Below are 15,084 nucleotides of genomic sequence, written 5' to 3'. Positions count from 1 at the left end.
GTCTCTGCATCGACCTTTGATCAGCCAGTTGTCCAGGTAAGGGTAGACCTGGACTCCTTGCCTTCTGAGAAAGGCCGCCACTACTGCCATGCACTTCATGAATACTCATGGGGCAGCCGACAGGCTGAAGGATAGCACCACGAACTGTTGTGGCCTACCACAAACCAAAGGTATTTTCTGTGCCTTGGGAAGATGGCTAAGTAAAAGTACACATCCTTCAAATCGAGGGCGGCAAACCAATCCTCTGGGTCTAAGGAAGGGATAATCGAAGCCAGGGAGACCATATGGAACTTCAGCTTCTTCATGAATTTGTTGAGGTTCCACAGGTCTAGGATGGGTCTGAGATTCCCGTTGGCCTTGGGGATCAGGAAGTAGTGTGAGTAGAACCCTTTGCCTCTAAACTGCAAAGGAGCCTCCTCCACAGCTCCCACCCTTGGGAGTGACTGTATCTCCTGGGCCAGAAGCCTCTCATGAGAAGGGTCCCTGAAGAGGGACAGGGAGTGAGGGTAGGAAGGAGGGGAGGAAATGAACTGCAGGGTATATCCCACTTCTACCATGCAGAGTACCCAGCAATCCGAAGTGATATTGATGGTAAAAATGGGACAAACGGTCCACAAACATAGAGGTAAGATCCAGGCTTTGGTCTGGTGTACCATCCTTGGGCACACCCTCATAAGGACTGCTTAGATCCCGCAGGTTGTTTTGCAGGTGCAGACATGGATGTTGAAGGGGTGTAAGGTGTATGTCTCCTCCTAAAGCCCTTGTTTCTCTGCTAACTGAAGTCCTGCCTCTGCTGTTGAGGCTGGTGGAATAGACCCATAATGTTTACAAAACGGGGCCAGCATGTAAAGTCCTAACGACCTCAGAGCGGCCCTGGAATCCTTCAGTCTATGTAGGCAGGCGTCTGTTTAGTCTGAAAAGAGGGAAGTTCCCTCAAACAGCAGGTCCTGAATTGTTTCCTGGACCTCATGACAGAGTCCAGAGGACTGGAGCCAAGAGCTCCATCTCATCATTACGGCTGTGGCCATGGCCCAAAAGCCACCTGGAGGGATGCCTTGGATACAGCCTTACCGTCCTCCATCGAAGCTGCAAACTCTAATTTGGACTCTGTTGATGAGAGTTCCTTGAACTTTAACATGGCAGACCATGAATTAAAATGGTAAGCAACTTAGGAGGGCCTCCTCAGTTGGAGGCTCTGCATAGAGCAGACTTTTCTCCCCAACAGGTCCAGTTTCCTGGCCTCCTTGCCTTAGGTGAGGGTCCTTGTTGTCCCTCTCTCCCCCACTCATTGGCAGCAGCCACAACTAGGGAATCTGATGGGGGATGGGTACAAAGGTACTCATAGCCCTTCAGGGGCACAAAGTACTTCCATTCCACCTGCAAAGCCTTGATGGGCTAGAGAATGACCTCGTTTAAAGATAGGACCACTCTGACTGGACCTGAGTGTGCCAGTATGTCTACAAGCAGAAGAAATAGAGGAGTCAGCCCTGGCACATTCAGGATTTGAGCCACTCGACACAAGAGCTCCTGATGGGCCTTGTAATCATCTTGTGTGGGTGCTATGGACTGCCTCATCAGGGGAAGAGGATGAGGAGGCTTGTACCATCATCTGGGCCTTCATGTCTTTCATTCCTGGTCACTCCCCCGCGGGGGGTATCCTGGGTCTCATCCACTTCTGCGCCCAGAACTGAACCCCTCTCCGAAAGGGAAGGTGGAGGTGCCCTTGCCTTCCAGGGTGCCAAGTGGGACCGACTCATGTGGAAGGCTCGGTAGGATTGTGCTGCCCACGGAGTCCACATTGGCCACTGTAGTGGCCTCTGCCACTGCACAGGTGGCCATGTTGGCTGGGTCAACCCCTGGGTCACAGGCACAGGATGCCCAAGATCTTGCTAGATGTCTGCTCCGTTGCAAGGTATATGACCTTGCCATCGACTTGGAGCTTGAGGACCCACTTCTGGGTGACCATGGAGGTGCCTTACCCACCCGTGCTGTGTGGTGGTATCACGACTGAGGAGCAGTGCCTTGATGATTTGGTCCAGGAATGTGACCGGTGCTTCAATGTGGGATGGTGCCAGGTCATGACCGGTGTTGGGATTCCAATCAGTGCTGTGATTGCGAGCTGTGCCGGGACTATGATCGGCAAGGAGTGGAGCCTCTAGAGGATGAGTGAGATACCAGGCAGTGTTTCAACATCATTGAAGGCTTGCCCAAGACAGGCACTTGCATCCATGGGACAATTCCTGCGGTACCAGGCCTACCTCCGATGGGCCTCGGTTCAGAGAAGGTGCTAGAAGGGACTGAAAGCCTTTTGCTGCCTCATATGCCTCTGGCGTAGGGGGCATGGCCGGAGCTGAGTCATCTTTCTGCCTCACCCTAGGTGGGGAGTCCATGCGCACTGGTCTCGATGGGTCCCTTCGCGGGGTCAGAATCAATGGCGCAGGCTGGTCGTTGCCAGTGTGAGAGTAGCCTGGCACAGGTCTCACTTTGTCTGTCGTTTTTCCCAAAAAGGATCGTCCCCAGTCCAACTTCTTTGTCCTTTTGTTCGGCACTGGCGATGAGTATTTGCTTGCAGTGCAAGAGAACAAGAGCGTTCCAGCAACCATCACAGTCAGAAAGAAGGAACTGAGGAGGCAGCAGGTTGGCAGGTCCCTATGTACCAGAGTTGACCCGACAGATATCACCAGCCAGAAAAATTTCCAGGGACGGTGCACGCAGCACATGCACCCCTATATTGGAATCGACATGAGCAAGCACTCAAAGAAAAACCTCAGATTTAGCTATCAAACTCTAACAAGTGTCCACCGAGTCTGAGCAAACTGAGATTTATCAAAGGTTTACAACTTGGCCAAGTTTAGTCAGATATTCACAGTGATGGCAAAACACACGTTCCTGATACAAGGGCCAAGCTCCCACCCCATTCCCAATGAAATTTCAAGTCCCTGCTCCACAACATGGGGTCACTAGAGCGTCTCAATGAAATGGATGTAAGATTTTCTTCTTTCCAGCACAAGCAAACGGCGTATTTTCCCCAACCTCATTCTTAGAAATGGCCACTTGCTTTTAACTAAAATTTAAAAAAATTAAGTTAAAATAAAATAAAAAAATTGCAGCCTGAGGCAAACAGCTGGCATGGAAAATTTCTGCCCAAATAGCTGGAAATTTGACAATGTTATGAGTAAGGCTAAGTTTTTGTCATGGATATTTTTAGTAAAAGTCAATGACAGGTCACAGGCAAAGATAAATTCACAGAAGCCTATGACCTGTGCCTGACTTTTGCTAAAAATATCCATGTTAAAATGGGAAGGGACTGGGCAGCTGCGGGGCCCCCACCACCTGTGGGGACTCAGAGCTCCAGGGTTTCCCTGTCCCCACAGTGGCAGGGAGCTGCAGGGATCCCCCTGCTCCCCCCATGATGCGGGCCAGGGAGCTCCAGGGGTCCCTCTGCCCCGCTGGGGTGGCCATGGGAGCTCTGTGGGTCCACCTGCCCCACCGATCCCCCTGTCCTGCTGCAGCTGGCGAGGAGCTGCGGGAATCCCCCTGCTGCCATGGTGGCCGAGGAGCTGCAGGGGTCCCCATGTCACCTGTAGCAGCTTGGAACTTCGGGGTACTCCCCCTGCCCACAGTGGCCAGGAGCTGCGGGGTACCCCAGCTGCCCATGGCAGCTTAGGAGCTCGCTGCCTCAGGCAGAGGGCATACCTCACAGCTCCCTGCTGCTGAGGAGGCGATAGGACCCTGCAGCTCCCAGCCCCAGGGGCTGAAGTCACGGTGGTCTTTGGAAGTCAGATTCTCTGACTTTGTGACCTCTGGCACAAAATTGTAGCCTTTGTTATGAGCAACCTGTTCTGGGCCAAGGTGTTCGAAGCACCACAGGCCTGGCAGGAGTACTCTGAAAAAAACGAGGCTTACACACAGCTGTGAGTGATTGGCTTTACTGAAGGTTAGTGACACACCCGCAACAGGGACTCCAAGCATTGCAGTCACGGAGATGGGGAACCCAGCACACCGGAGCTCTGCCTGGGATGGAGTCCCCATTGCGGGTGTGTCACTAGCCTTCAGTAAAGTCAATAACTCACAGCTGTGTGTAAGCCTCGTTTTTTCAGAGTACTCCTGCCGGGCCTGTGGTGCTTCAAACACCTTGGCCCAGAACACAATCAAAAACACATCTTATAATGGAAAGTGGCAGATAATCTTAACTGCAGGCAGTGCTATCAGCTCTGCCTATAATAAAGATCAGCCTCAACTTTTTCTAGTCTATCATCTGTCCCTTTGATCTATTGAAACAAAATAAAGTCCCCAATTCGGCAAATCACTTTAGCATGTGCTTGACAGCTATGTGAATAGGGACCACTCACATGCTGAAAGTACTTTGGTGAATCAGGGCCTTAAATTTGCACAATGCCACTTTGGGCTCCAACAGGAAACCCTCTCTCTCCAGTGGGTCACAGTGCATATTCATCAGTGGGTACTACTGAATTTTAATTCTCCACCCTCTTCAACACCCTCACTTTTCCACAACTATAAGATGCATCATTATAAGAGGAATTAGCAGCACTCATTCAAAACAATTGCCTCAAGTAAAAATATATAGCTCAGGTTAATCCACTCTCTAGGCAGTCAAACAGCAATTAGCAGTATAAATGAATCCATTCCATTAATTAATGGCATTTCTTTCAAACAATCCAGCTTGGTGAGCAGTTGGATCATTATTGCCTGGTAAGAGTTTTGAAAAGTAAAAGTTTAACTATCATAAAATAATCCATAGAATTTTCTTTTAGAAATTGCTAACACCAAATCAGAGGTGCACAAAAGATTACACAATGCAAGCTTCCTCCATCTGACTGCCGTATCATAAGGAGGGACCCACCGCACTTTGGCTGCCATACTTGATTCCCACAGGAAAGGGGGATGACAAGCAACCAACCCTCCACTCCCCCGACCTTCCAGCCTTCTTGCTTCCACAACCCACTCTCTTCCTCGCCTGAATGATAATTCTTAGGGCCCCAGACACTTCAGTGCTATGCTGCAGTATGTGACTGCCCATCCTCTCAGACTAAATTTCACTGGAACAATGCTTTAGGAGTTGGAGCACCTCAATTTTGCACAATTCACTTGTAGAGGCAGCCTACACACAAGGAAGCAATACAGGCAGTATGAGCTGAAAGTTCCCCAGTAAGGAAATGAGTGGGGTGTTACAGCAGAAGGCTGGTTAGATCATTATAAGAAAACCAGAACAAACGCCTACTTTCAGTGTAACTTGGCCAGCACTATAAAAGCAGGCTATCTAGTCAGCCTGTGCTACAAGACTTTCATTAACACTCAGCCAAGTACAAAAGCAACTCCTTTGTGAGATGTCCATGATCCCTACCACGCCAAGCCAACTGCACAAGCAAGCCTAGAGGTGTGGCCACAAAAGGCCCAGCAATGCAAGGCTACAAAGAATCATATATAAATGCAAAGGGTGGAAGGTATCCAAGAGATGCTCATAATTTACAGGGATAGTCACATAATCTAGGCCCCATATTTTTACAAACAGTGACAAGGAAAGTCCCCCAGATTCCAAATAGATGATAAAATTTTAAATTAAAAGCCACTGTGTCTTTGCTATGAAACAACATTTTTGTGGAACCCACAGCATCTGGTTTGTGCGGTTTCAAGCAAAAACCATCAAGAGGTACATTAACAACGGATAATGGTCCAGAGATGCTTCAAGCATGAGAAAGCAACAAGGGTGTAGTTAAAAACTGCTGTAAGCTCGCTTCTTATACAGCAGTTATTAATTAACGTTCAACAAGTCTTTGAAGCAGGCAAGCAGTATCCCCATTTTACAATTGGAATGACTTGCTCAGGGACACAGTGTGTCTGTGAAAGAGCTATCAACTGAACACAGCCTACTCCCATTCTTGTGATCAGTCAACTTTCCAACTTACAAAGGTAAGGTATTGTTGCCTGGGACTGTAATGTACCCCTTTACTGAACAGCTGCATTCTAGATCCTCTCATGCTGAAGCAAAAGGAAATGAATATGGGAATATAGCTTTATAGACCAGCTTTACAGAGGTCCAAAGCACAGACCTGTGAAAGCCCACAGAATGGCTTTCCTAAGTTTTGGAAGAAGTCTTCATGTCCCCTGCCACCTTTGGAGATAGCAGGATTTTATGGTAAACTGCTATATTAATTCCAGCCTCTTTGGAAGCAAGACAAAAAAGACAAAATTTGCTAATGGAGACCACAAAATTAGTGAGGATAAAAGACCACCATAATTCTACAGCAATGGAAAAAAATTATTGCAGTGTCTTTGTAGACTGCATCAAAATGCGAGAACTTTGGGAGTGACTCAGCTTTTTCATGTTTAATACAAAAACTTTTTATACCCACAAGGAGTTTCAATCCTACTTTGTTACTCTGTTCCATACAGCCAGCACGAGAGCTGCACTTCGCATACAACAGAATTGCCTTCAAAGTGCTAAGCTATCACCCTTCTCTTCACCTTTACTTATCCCTTTTCTGACCATATATCTTCTCCTTATTAAATTTGTTTCCAAGCTCTAGGTGTTCCTCAGGGGTGCAGCCATAAATATATATTTTTTAAAGATTTTTAAAAATATAAGCACACTCCAGGAGGCAATTTATTATACCAGAGACAAGGAATAAAATAAGTTCCTTGTTATGTTCAGCAACAGTTTTTTGAAGTCCTCTCCAGCAAATATTCTTGCTCTCAGTACATTCAAGAATCTGCTTGTACAGCCATTTGTTCTGACGATTTACTGGGCCACAAAAAGGGAGGAAAAGAAGATTCAAGCGGAGCTCTTCAGGGACATGTGATGTCAGGTCTCCATTTAAAACATGGCCTGTTCCTCAGATTTTCAAATTCCCTCAGTAGGGAGGATGCTCTGCATGCACACAGCATACACATAGGCACATTAATTGAAGTATCATCAAGACTTTGGAAACAGACTCATTTAATTGTCCAAAAAATAAAAATATTCACTGATTGGATATTGATCATATAAATATTTTTATTTCAGTAAGTCCTCTGCTGGGCTCTCCCATTTTATTTCATCTCCACCCAAGGCTTGGCATGGAGCTGACTCACCCTTCTGATGAAAGAAAGCTAGGTATGGTCAGTCATTACTGTTCATTAGTTGGCTGCTCAAGAGCAAAGCTTCTTTTTCCAAGATTGACTGTGCTTCCTTCACAGAGCTCCCACCAACTGGCCCAGAGATCAAGGGACTGCGGCTCAAACTAAAATCCTTTCTTGTCTGGTGGTAGCTGGTGCTGCCCCTATACCACTTTGTTGGTTTAAGTTAATCTGTAGACCTTCATAGAATTCTCCTCTCAGACTACACTCTGAATGGCCAGTAGTCTATGATTCACACTCTCTCTCTCTCTCTCTCTCTCTCTGAGTGATGCTGAATCTTTGCACATTGCAGAGGATGGGGATACCAATACTGACCAGGACCTGTGAAACCTGAAAGCCATAGGATCCATTCATGACTAATACAGAAAATAAATATCAGTACTTCTTCCTGATGCCTTCTTCATTTACCAATGGAAACTTGGATCCTCTTGTTAACAGTGCTACTTCCTGTATGTGTCTCCTTCTTCCCATCATAACTGGTTTGTGCTATTTTAAAAAAAAAGGGGGGGGGGGAATCTCCCCTTTACAAAAAGATTATCCCATGGAATTGCCATGAAGATAAAAGAAATGCAAAGTTCAACTCACTCCATACTGATCATTTGCAAAGGCACCTCCCAAAGGTGTGTATGAGGAAAGGAGCCAGCCCACAGTCTGAGTCTGTGGAGTTGTATGCATTATAGGTAGAGCTGTTACATACACTTGATCTAAGGCACTTAGTGTCTTTTCACTATGAACTTATGCATGTTTCCCACAACATGATCCTTTTTCCCTGCTCAGCATCCTCCCACCCCCTAAGATTATTCCAGTTTTGGCAACATTTTCAGCCATTAAACAAAAACAATAAATGTTCAAGGGACTTTCCTAAAAAAAGTTAAAGCGGAATTCCTCTTGGGAAGTTGGGAACATGAACAAGTTTGTGCCAGATACCTGTGGTTACTCAGGATGGCTGGGAGGATGAAAAGGGGATCCTGCAGAACTTGGGCTTTTCCTGGATGCCTCTGAACGCTTCCTGAAGACCTGGCTGCTCTTTCTGCGGGCATTCTCCCTCACCTCCACGACCTGAGCAGACTTTGCAGCTTATAGAGTGGAAGAGAAAGACAGAAAGAAAAACCATTAAGGCTTCTCATGCACCAGAATTCCATTCTCTAGAGCTACATGGACAATGGAGGGATTAGTATTCCTGCTCCCTTTTTTCAGGCATGGTTTCCCATCCTGGTCCCTTATGTAGGTCTGCCTCTCATACCTTCCTGCATGAGCTTCAGCTGTTTCTGTCTCTCCTCCTCCATCTTCTTCTTGTAATCTCCAAACATGGCTCGCATGACCTGACACTTCTTTGCCAGCACAGCCTTGTCACTGCGGAGTGTCTTGATGGCATGGAGAGCTTCTTCAGCTGAATCATTGGAAAGGAGAGACATGCGCACACAGAATATAAATCTCTCCCTTTGCTCTTTCCCTGCACTACTGCTTCTGCCTCCCTTCCCTTCCAACAAGACACTCTCTGGCTTACTCACCCTGTTTTGGAGTGGATTTCTGTGTCTTCAGGCCAAGTTCCAGCTGTTCCACACACCAGTCCACTTCCCTCCACAGCTGTTTATCTGACTGCTACATAAAACAGAACACAAAGAGGGGAGGAAACTAAATTGCCCCAAAACTAAAACTGCACCTGTTAGTCAGCAAGGAAAATCAAGGATCAACAGATTTAGGTGTTGTATGTTCATGTTTTCACACCCTCAGAGCCGGCTTCACTTCGTATTCCTGAAGCCACTATGTCCAGCACCTTCCACTTGATGATCTCAAGCCTTTGCACAAACAGTACTGAAGCCTCCCAACACCTGTATGTGGAAGGTTTGCTTGCCTATGTTTGTCCAGCACCATGGGAGCCTTTGGTCTGACAGCAGTTATACAAACATAAAATAAGTCAGTTTCCAGTGGGGAAAACTAAGGAAGAGAGAGGTGAAGTGACCTTCCAAGGTTGCATAGTGAGTGAGTTACAAAATCCAGAAGAGAATCTAGTGTCCTGTCTCCTATTCCCCTGCCCTCCCAGGGATGTGCAAGAGTTAGCTAGTTAATGTCTAACAGAAAACAGAAGGAGCTATCTAAGCACTAAGGCCTGGTCTACACTACAAGTTTAGGTTGAATTTAATAGCGTTAAATCGATTTACCCCTGCACCCGTCCCACACAACGAAGCCCTTTTTTTCAACTTAAAAAGGGCTCTTAAAATCGATTTCTTTACTCCACCCCCGATGAGGGGAATAGTGCTGAAATCAGCCTTGCCGGGTCAAATTTGGGGTATTGTGGATGCAATTCGATGGTATTGGCCTCCGGGAGCTATCCCAGAGTGCTCAGTTGTGACCACTCTGGACAGCGCTCTCAACTCAGATGCACTGGCCAGGTATACAGGAAAAGGCCCGCGAACTTTTGAATTTCATTTCCTGTTTGGCCAGCGAGGGGAGCTCACCTGCACAGGTCACCATGCAGAGCTCATCATCACAAGAGACTATGCAGTCCCAGAATCACCGAAGAGCTCCAGCATGGACCGAAAGGGAGGTATGGGATCTGATTGCTGTATGGGGAGATGAATCTGTGCTGGAAGAACTCCGTTTGAAAAGATGAAATGCTAAAATATTTGAAAAAAATCTCCAATGGCATGAAGGACAGAGGCTATAACAGGGACCCGCAGCAGTGCCATGTGAAAATTAAGGAGCTCAGGCAAGCCTACCAAAAAACCAGAGAGGCAAACGGCCGCTCCGGTTCAGAGGCCCAAACATGCTACTTTTATGATGAATTGCATGCCATTCTAGGGGGTGCAGCCACCACTGCCCCAACCCTGTGCTTTGACTCCATCCAAGGAGTGGGAGGCAATCCGGAAGCAGGTTTTGGGGGCAAGGAAGATGATGATGAGGAGGAAGAGGTTGTAGATAGCTCACAGCAAGGAAGCGGAGAAACTGGTTTCCCCAACAGCCAGGATCTGTTTATCACCCTGGACCCAGTACCTCCCAAACCCACCCAAGGTGGGCTCCCGGACCCTGAAGACGGAGAAGGGACCTCTGGTGAATGCACCTTTGTAAATATTATACATGGTTTAAAAGCAAGCATGTTTAATGATTAATTTGCCTTGGCATTTGCAGCCAGTACAGCTACTGGAAAAGTCTGTTAACGTGTCTAGGGATGGAGCGGAAATCCTCCAGGGTTATCTCCATAAAGCTTTCCTGGATGTACTCCCAAAGCCTTTGCAAAAGGTTTCTGGGGAGGGCAGCCTTATTCCATCCTCCGTGGTAGGACACTTTACCATGCCAGGCCAGTAGCACATAGTCGGGAATCATTGCAGAACAAAGCATGGCAGCGTATGGCCCCGGTGTTTGCTGGTATTCAAACAACATCCGTTCTTTATCTCTCTGTGTTACCCTCAGGAGAGTGATATCATTCATGGTCATCTGGTTGAAACAGGGTGGTTTTAGTAAGCAGACATTCAGAGGTGCCCATTCCTGCTGGGCTGTTTGCCTGTGGCTGAACAGAAATCTTCCCTGCTGTTAGCCACACGGTGGGGGGAGGGGGTGAAGCCATCATCCCAGAGAATTGGGAGGGGTGTGGGGGGGGGCAGTTTAGTTGGGTTTCTGCTACACGTGAACCTAAAAACCGCAGCCCCTCCTTTTAAATTGCCAACCCATTTTTAATGGGCAACCCAACAGCTATTTCGTATGGGAAATGAGGGCGCTGCTGTTTGAAACCATTCCCACATGTTATGAAGGTTAAAGAAGCCAAAAGACTGTGGCTTACCATGGTTGCCTGCAAGCCGAATTCTGCTGCCCAGCACTGTGTGAATGATCTCTCACATCAAACCGGCATACCCTCAATAAGAGGCAAAATGCGACCTTGTAATGAAAGCACATGTGCTATGTAATGTTAACAGCAAGGTTTACTGTGAAAGAGTGTACTCATTGTTCTATAAAATGTGTCTTTTTAACTACCACTCTCCCCTTTTTTTCCCCCCCCACCAGCTGCATATGTTTCTCCTTTCCAGAGGCTAGTGAAGATTAGAAGGCGAAAAAAACCACACTCGTGATTAAATGTTCTCTGACCTCATGCTGTCCTTCCACACTGACAGAGCACAGTAAAATACGTGGAGGCAGACAATCTCAGAGTGCAGGAAAACACAATATGACTGCGAGGAGAGGTGGTGGGCTGAAGATGGTAGGTGGCGTCAGCTTGCTGGAAGAAGGCAGGACTCAATGCTCAGGCTTCTGGAGGATCAAACTCATGCTCCAGTGTATGGTTGAGCTGCAGGAAAGGCAGCAGGAGCACAGACTGCTGCTATAGCTCCTGTGTAATCAACCGCCCTCATCCCCAAGTTCCATAGCCTCCTCACCCAGACGCCCAAGAACGCGGTGGGGGGGGGCCTCCAGCCACTCCACCCCAGAGGATTGCCCAAGCAACAGAAGGCTGGCATTCAATAAAAGTTTTAAAGTGCTGTGTGGCCTTGTCCTTCCCTCCTCCACCACCCCACCTAGTGCTTCCCTCCTCCACCACTCCCCCCAGGCTACCTTGGCAGTTATCCCCCCTATTTGTGTGATGAATAAATAAAGAATGCATGAATGTGAAGCAACAATGACTTTATTGCGTCTGCAAGCGGTGATCGAAGGGGGAAGGGGAGGGTGCTTAGTTGGGAAAGTACAGTGAATCCGGAAAGCTTACAGGAAAGTAGAGTGAATCCGGAGGGGGGGGGAAGGGGGGGTTTCCATCAAGGAAAAACAAACAGAACTTTCACACTGTAGCTTGGTCATTCCTGAAACTAGTTTTCAAAGCTTCTCTGATGCGCACCATGCCCTCCTGTACTCTTCTAACAGCCATGGTGTCTGGCTGTGCGTAACCAGCAGCCAGACGATTTGCTTCAACCTCCCACCCCCCATAAACGTCTCCTCCTTACTCTCACAGATATTGTGGAGCACACAGCAAGCAGTAATAACAATGGGAATATTGGTTTCGCCGAGGTCTAACCGAGTCAGTAAACTGTGCCAGCGCGCTTTTAAACGCCCATATGCACATTCTACCACCATTCTGCACTTGCTCAGCCTATAGTTGAACAGATCCTGACTACTGTCCAGGGTGCCTGTGTATGGCTTCATGAGCCATGACATTAAGGGGTAGGCTGGGTCCCCAAGGATAACTACAGGCATTTCAACATCCCCAACAGTTATTTTCTGGTCTGGAAAGTCCCTTGCTGCAGCTGTTCAAACAGACCAGAGTTCCTGAAGATGCGAGCGTCATGTACCTTTCCCAGCCATCCCACACTGATGTTGGTGAAAATGTCCCTTCTGATCCACCAGTGCTTGCAGCACCATTGAAAAGTACCCCTTTCGGTTTATGTACTTGCTGCCTTAGTGCTCCGGTGCTAAGATAGGGATATGGGTTCCGTCTATTGCCCCACCACAGTTAGGGAATCCCATTGCAGCAAAGCCATCCACTATGACCTCCACATTTCCCAGACTCACTACCCTTGATAGCAGCAGCTCAGTGATAGTATTGGCTACTTGCATCACAGCAGCCCCCACAGTAGATTTGCCCACTCCAAATTGATTCCCGACTGACCAGTAGCTATCTGGCATTGCAAGCTTCCAGAGATCCATCGCCACTCGCTTGTGAACTGTGAAGGCTGCTCTCATCTTGGTATTCTTGCGCTTCAGGGCAGGGGAAAGCAAGTCAAAGTTCCATGAAAGTGCCTTTATGCACGCGAAAGTTTCGCAGCCACTGGGAATCGTCCCAGACCTGCAATACTATGCGGTCCCACCAGTCTGTGCTTATTTCCTGGGCCCAGAATTGGCGTTCCACGCCATGAACCTGCCCAATTGATACCATGATGTGCACATTGCAGGGGCCCGTACTTTGTGAGAAGTCTATGTCCATGTCCTCATCACTCTTGTCGCCACGCTGCAGTCGCCTCCTTCTCGCCTGGTTTCGCTTTTCTTGCAGGTTATGGTTCTGCATATCCTGCTGGATAACGCGTGCAATGTTTATAGTGCTCATAATTGCTGCGGTGATCTGAGCGGGCTCCATGTTCCCAGTGCTATGGCGTCTACGCTGAAAAAAGGCGCGAAACGATTGTCTGCCGTTGCTCTGACGGAGGGAAGGGCGACTGACAACATGGCTTACAGGGAATTAAAATCAACAAAGGGGGTGGCTTTGCATCAAGGAGAAAGAGAATGGTCCCCTCAAGGACAGAATTCAAAACCCTGGGTTTAGCAGGCTGTTGATTACACAGAGGGAAGGAGGAGAAAATGAACACAAAACAAATCTGGTCTATTTCTTGTTTTGATCCATTTCATCTATCTTTATACATCTTGTTAGCAGCAGACGGTGCAGTATGACTGTTGGCCATTGTCGTCTCCTGGCTGCTCATTAGAAGATGGTGCAGTAGGACTGCCAGCAGGACTGAATCTCCATGAGACGAAACTTGAAAGGGAAATGACCTGGCTGAGTCACTCTCATTTTTGCCCAGACGCTCCTGACCAACCTCACCAAGGTCGGCTAAAAGAGCACCCTGGAGTACAGAGACGATGGCTACCAGTCATACTGCACTGCCTGCTGCCAAAAGGCAATGAGCTGCTGCTGTGTAGCAATGCAGTATCGTGTCTGCCAGCACCAGGAGACGTACAGTGATGGTGAGCTGAGTGGGCTCCATGCTTGCCGTGGTATGGCGTCTGCACGGGTAACCCAGGAAAAAAGGTGCAAAACGATTGTCTGCCATTGCTTTCACGGAGGGAGGGAGGAAAGGTGGGGCCTGACGATATGTACCCAGAACCACCCGCGACAATGTTTTTGCCCCATCAGGCATTGGGATTTCTACCCAGAATTCAAATGGGCGGCAGAGACTGCGGGAACTGTGGGATAGCTACGCACAGTGCAATGCTCCGGAAGTCAACCGTTGCCTAGGTACTGTGGATGCACTCTGCCGACTAAATGCACTTAGAACATTTGTGTGGGGACACAGACACTCGACTGTATAAAAACGCTTTCTACAAAACCGACTTCTATAAATTTGACCTAATTTCGTACTGTAGACATAGCCTAAGTGTTATCCAGCATACCCAACAGACTGGATTTATGTCACGGTTACCTAGGAAAGCTACCCACTGGTGCCTTATATACAGTGCCCACCTGAGGGATGGGTACCTCAGGAGACAGGTAAAGGGCTGTGGGGCTTTTCACTTCAGGCTGGTCTGGTCTAGGGCAGTAGTTGCTGAGATTCATCTTCTTAGATGTGTCTGTGGGTCTCAGTCCAGTTCCTTGGATGGTTTCTTCTTCTTCTTCTTCTTCTTCGGTGCTCCAGCTGCTGCTGTCTTCCCTGCCTTCACCTCATCTACAGCAGCAATCTCTGATTTTGGGGTCTCTAAAATGAGAGCCTCTCTCCCTAATCCTCCACCCACACAGCCCACAACCTCAGGCATATCAGCCTCCAACAGGGTTGAATGCTTCATTGGTCCTGCAGATGCTAAGCCATCTGATGTCACATTTTCTGCTACACTCTCCGCTCTTTGGCCTGTAACAACAAATGGCATCATGGGGCCATCTTTATCTGGGATGACAAAATTGAAAGCAAACTTGGGCTCTTGTCCAGGGTGGAAAACACTCCCTCAGAACTAGAAGATTTGAGTGAACTTACACTGATGGGCCTCTTTTCAGAGCCACCTACCTCCTGGGCCTCTTCCAAAGTTCCATTGGTTGCTTGTGGATCCATATCAGGAAGTGCAAAGCTGAATTGGAAGCTATTATCAGATGTTGTGAACCAGTTTGTTGTTGACTCAGAGGTCTGTCCAGATCGCTTCTTATACACCACGCTCCCTGAAGCCTGTGCCTTCTCTTGCTGTATTTGCACTTTTCCAGGTTTTATGGCTAGAGAGAAGAGGAAGATGTGTTTCTATTAATTCTCTGATTTCTTACCATGTTGGTGC

The 15,084-nt window shown here is 47.8% G+C and overlaps 1 protein-coding gene across 5 annotated transcripts in view; it reads right to left on the bottom strand.

The window, feature by feature from the left end:
* The window catches only part of LOC119862959, a 33,119-nt gene that overhangs the window by 11,667 nt on the left and 6,368 nt on the right, over positions 1 to 15,084 (bottom strand). For 3 of the 5 annotated variants that reach the window (XM_043493449.1, XM_038420528.2, XM_043493452.1), the window contains exons 5-8: positions 14,826 to 15,025; positions 8,649 to 8,739; positions 8,381 to 8,527; positions 6,991 to 8,213 (exon numbers count right to left, since the gene is read on the bottom strand). In XM_043493449.1, the coding sequence (XP_043349384.1) occupies positions 8,071 to 8,213; positions 8,381 to 8,527; positions 8,649 to 8,739; positions 14,826 to 15,025 (581 nt within the window). In that variant the 3' untranslated portion in view covers positions 6,991 to 8,070. Of the gene's footprint in view, positions 1 to 6,990; positions 8,214 to 8,380; positions 8,528 to 8,648; positions 8,740 to 14,825; positions 15,026 to 15,084 lie in introns of those variants that run through there. The other 2 variants (XR_006274629.1, XM_043493450.1) reach the window with 2 other exon arrangements.

This window comes from Dermochelys coriacea, chromosome 10 (genome assembly GCF_009764565.3).
Source record: "Dermochelys coriacea isolate rDerCor1 chromosome 10, rDerCor1.pri.v4, whole genome shotgun sequence".
In the NCBI taxonomy this organism is placed as follows: domain Eukaryota; kingdom Metazoa; phylum Chordata; order Testudines; family Dermochelyidae; genus Dermochelys; species Dermochelys coriacea.
This window is presented reverse-complemented; position numbering and strand designations above follow the sequence as displayed.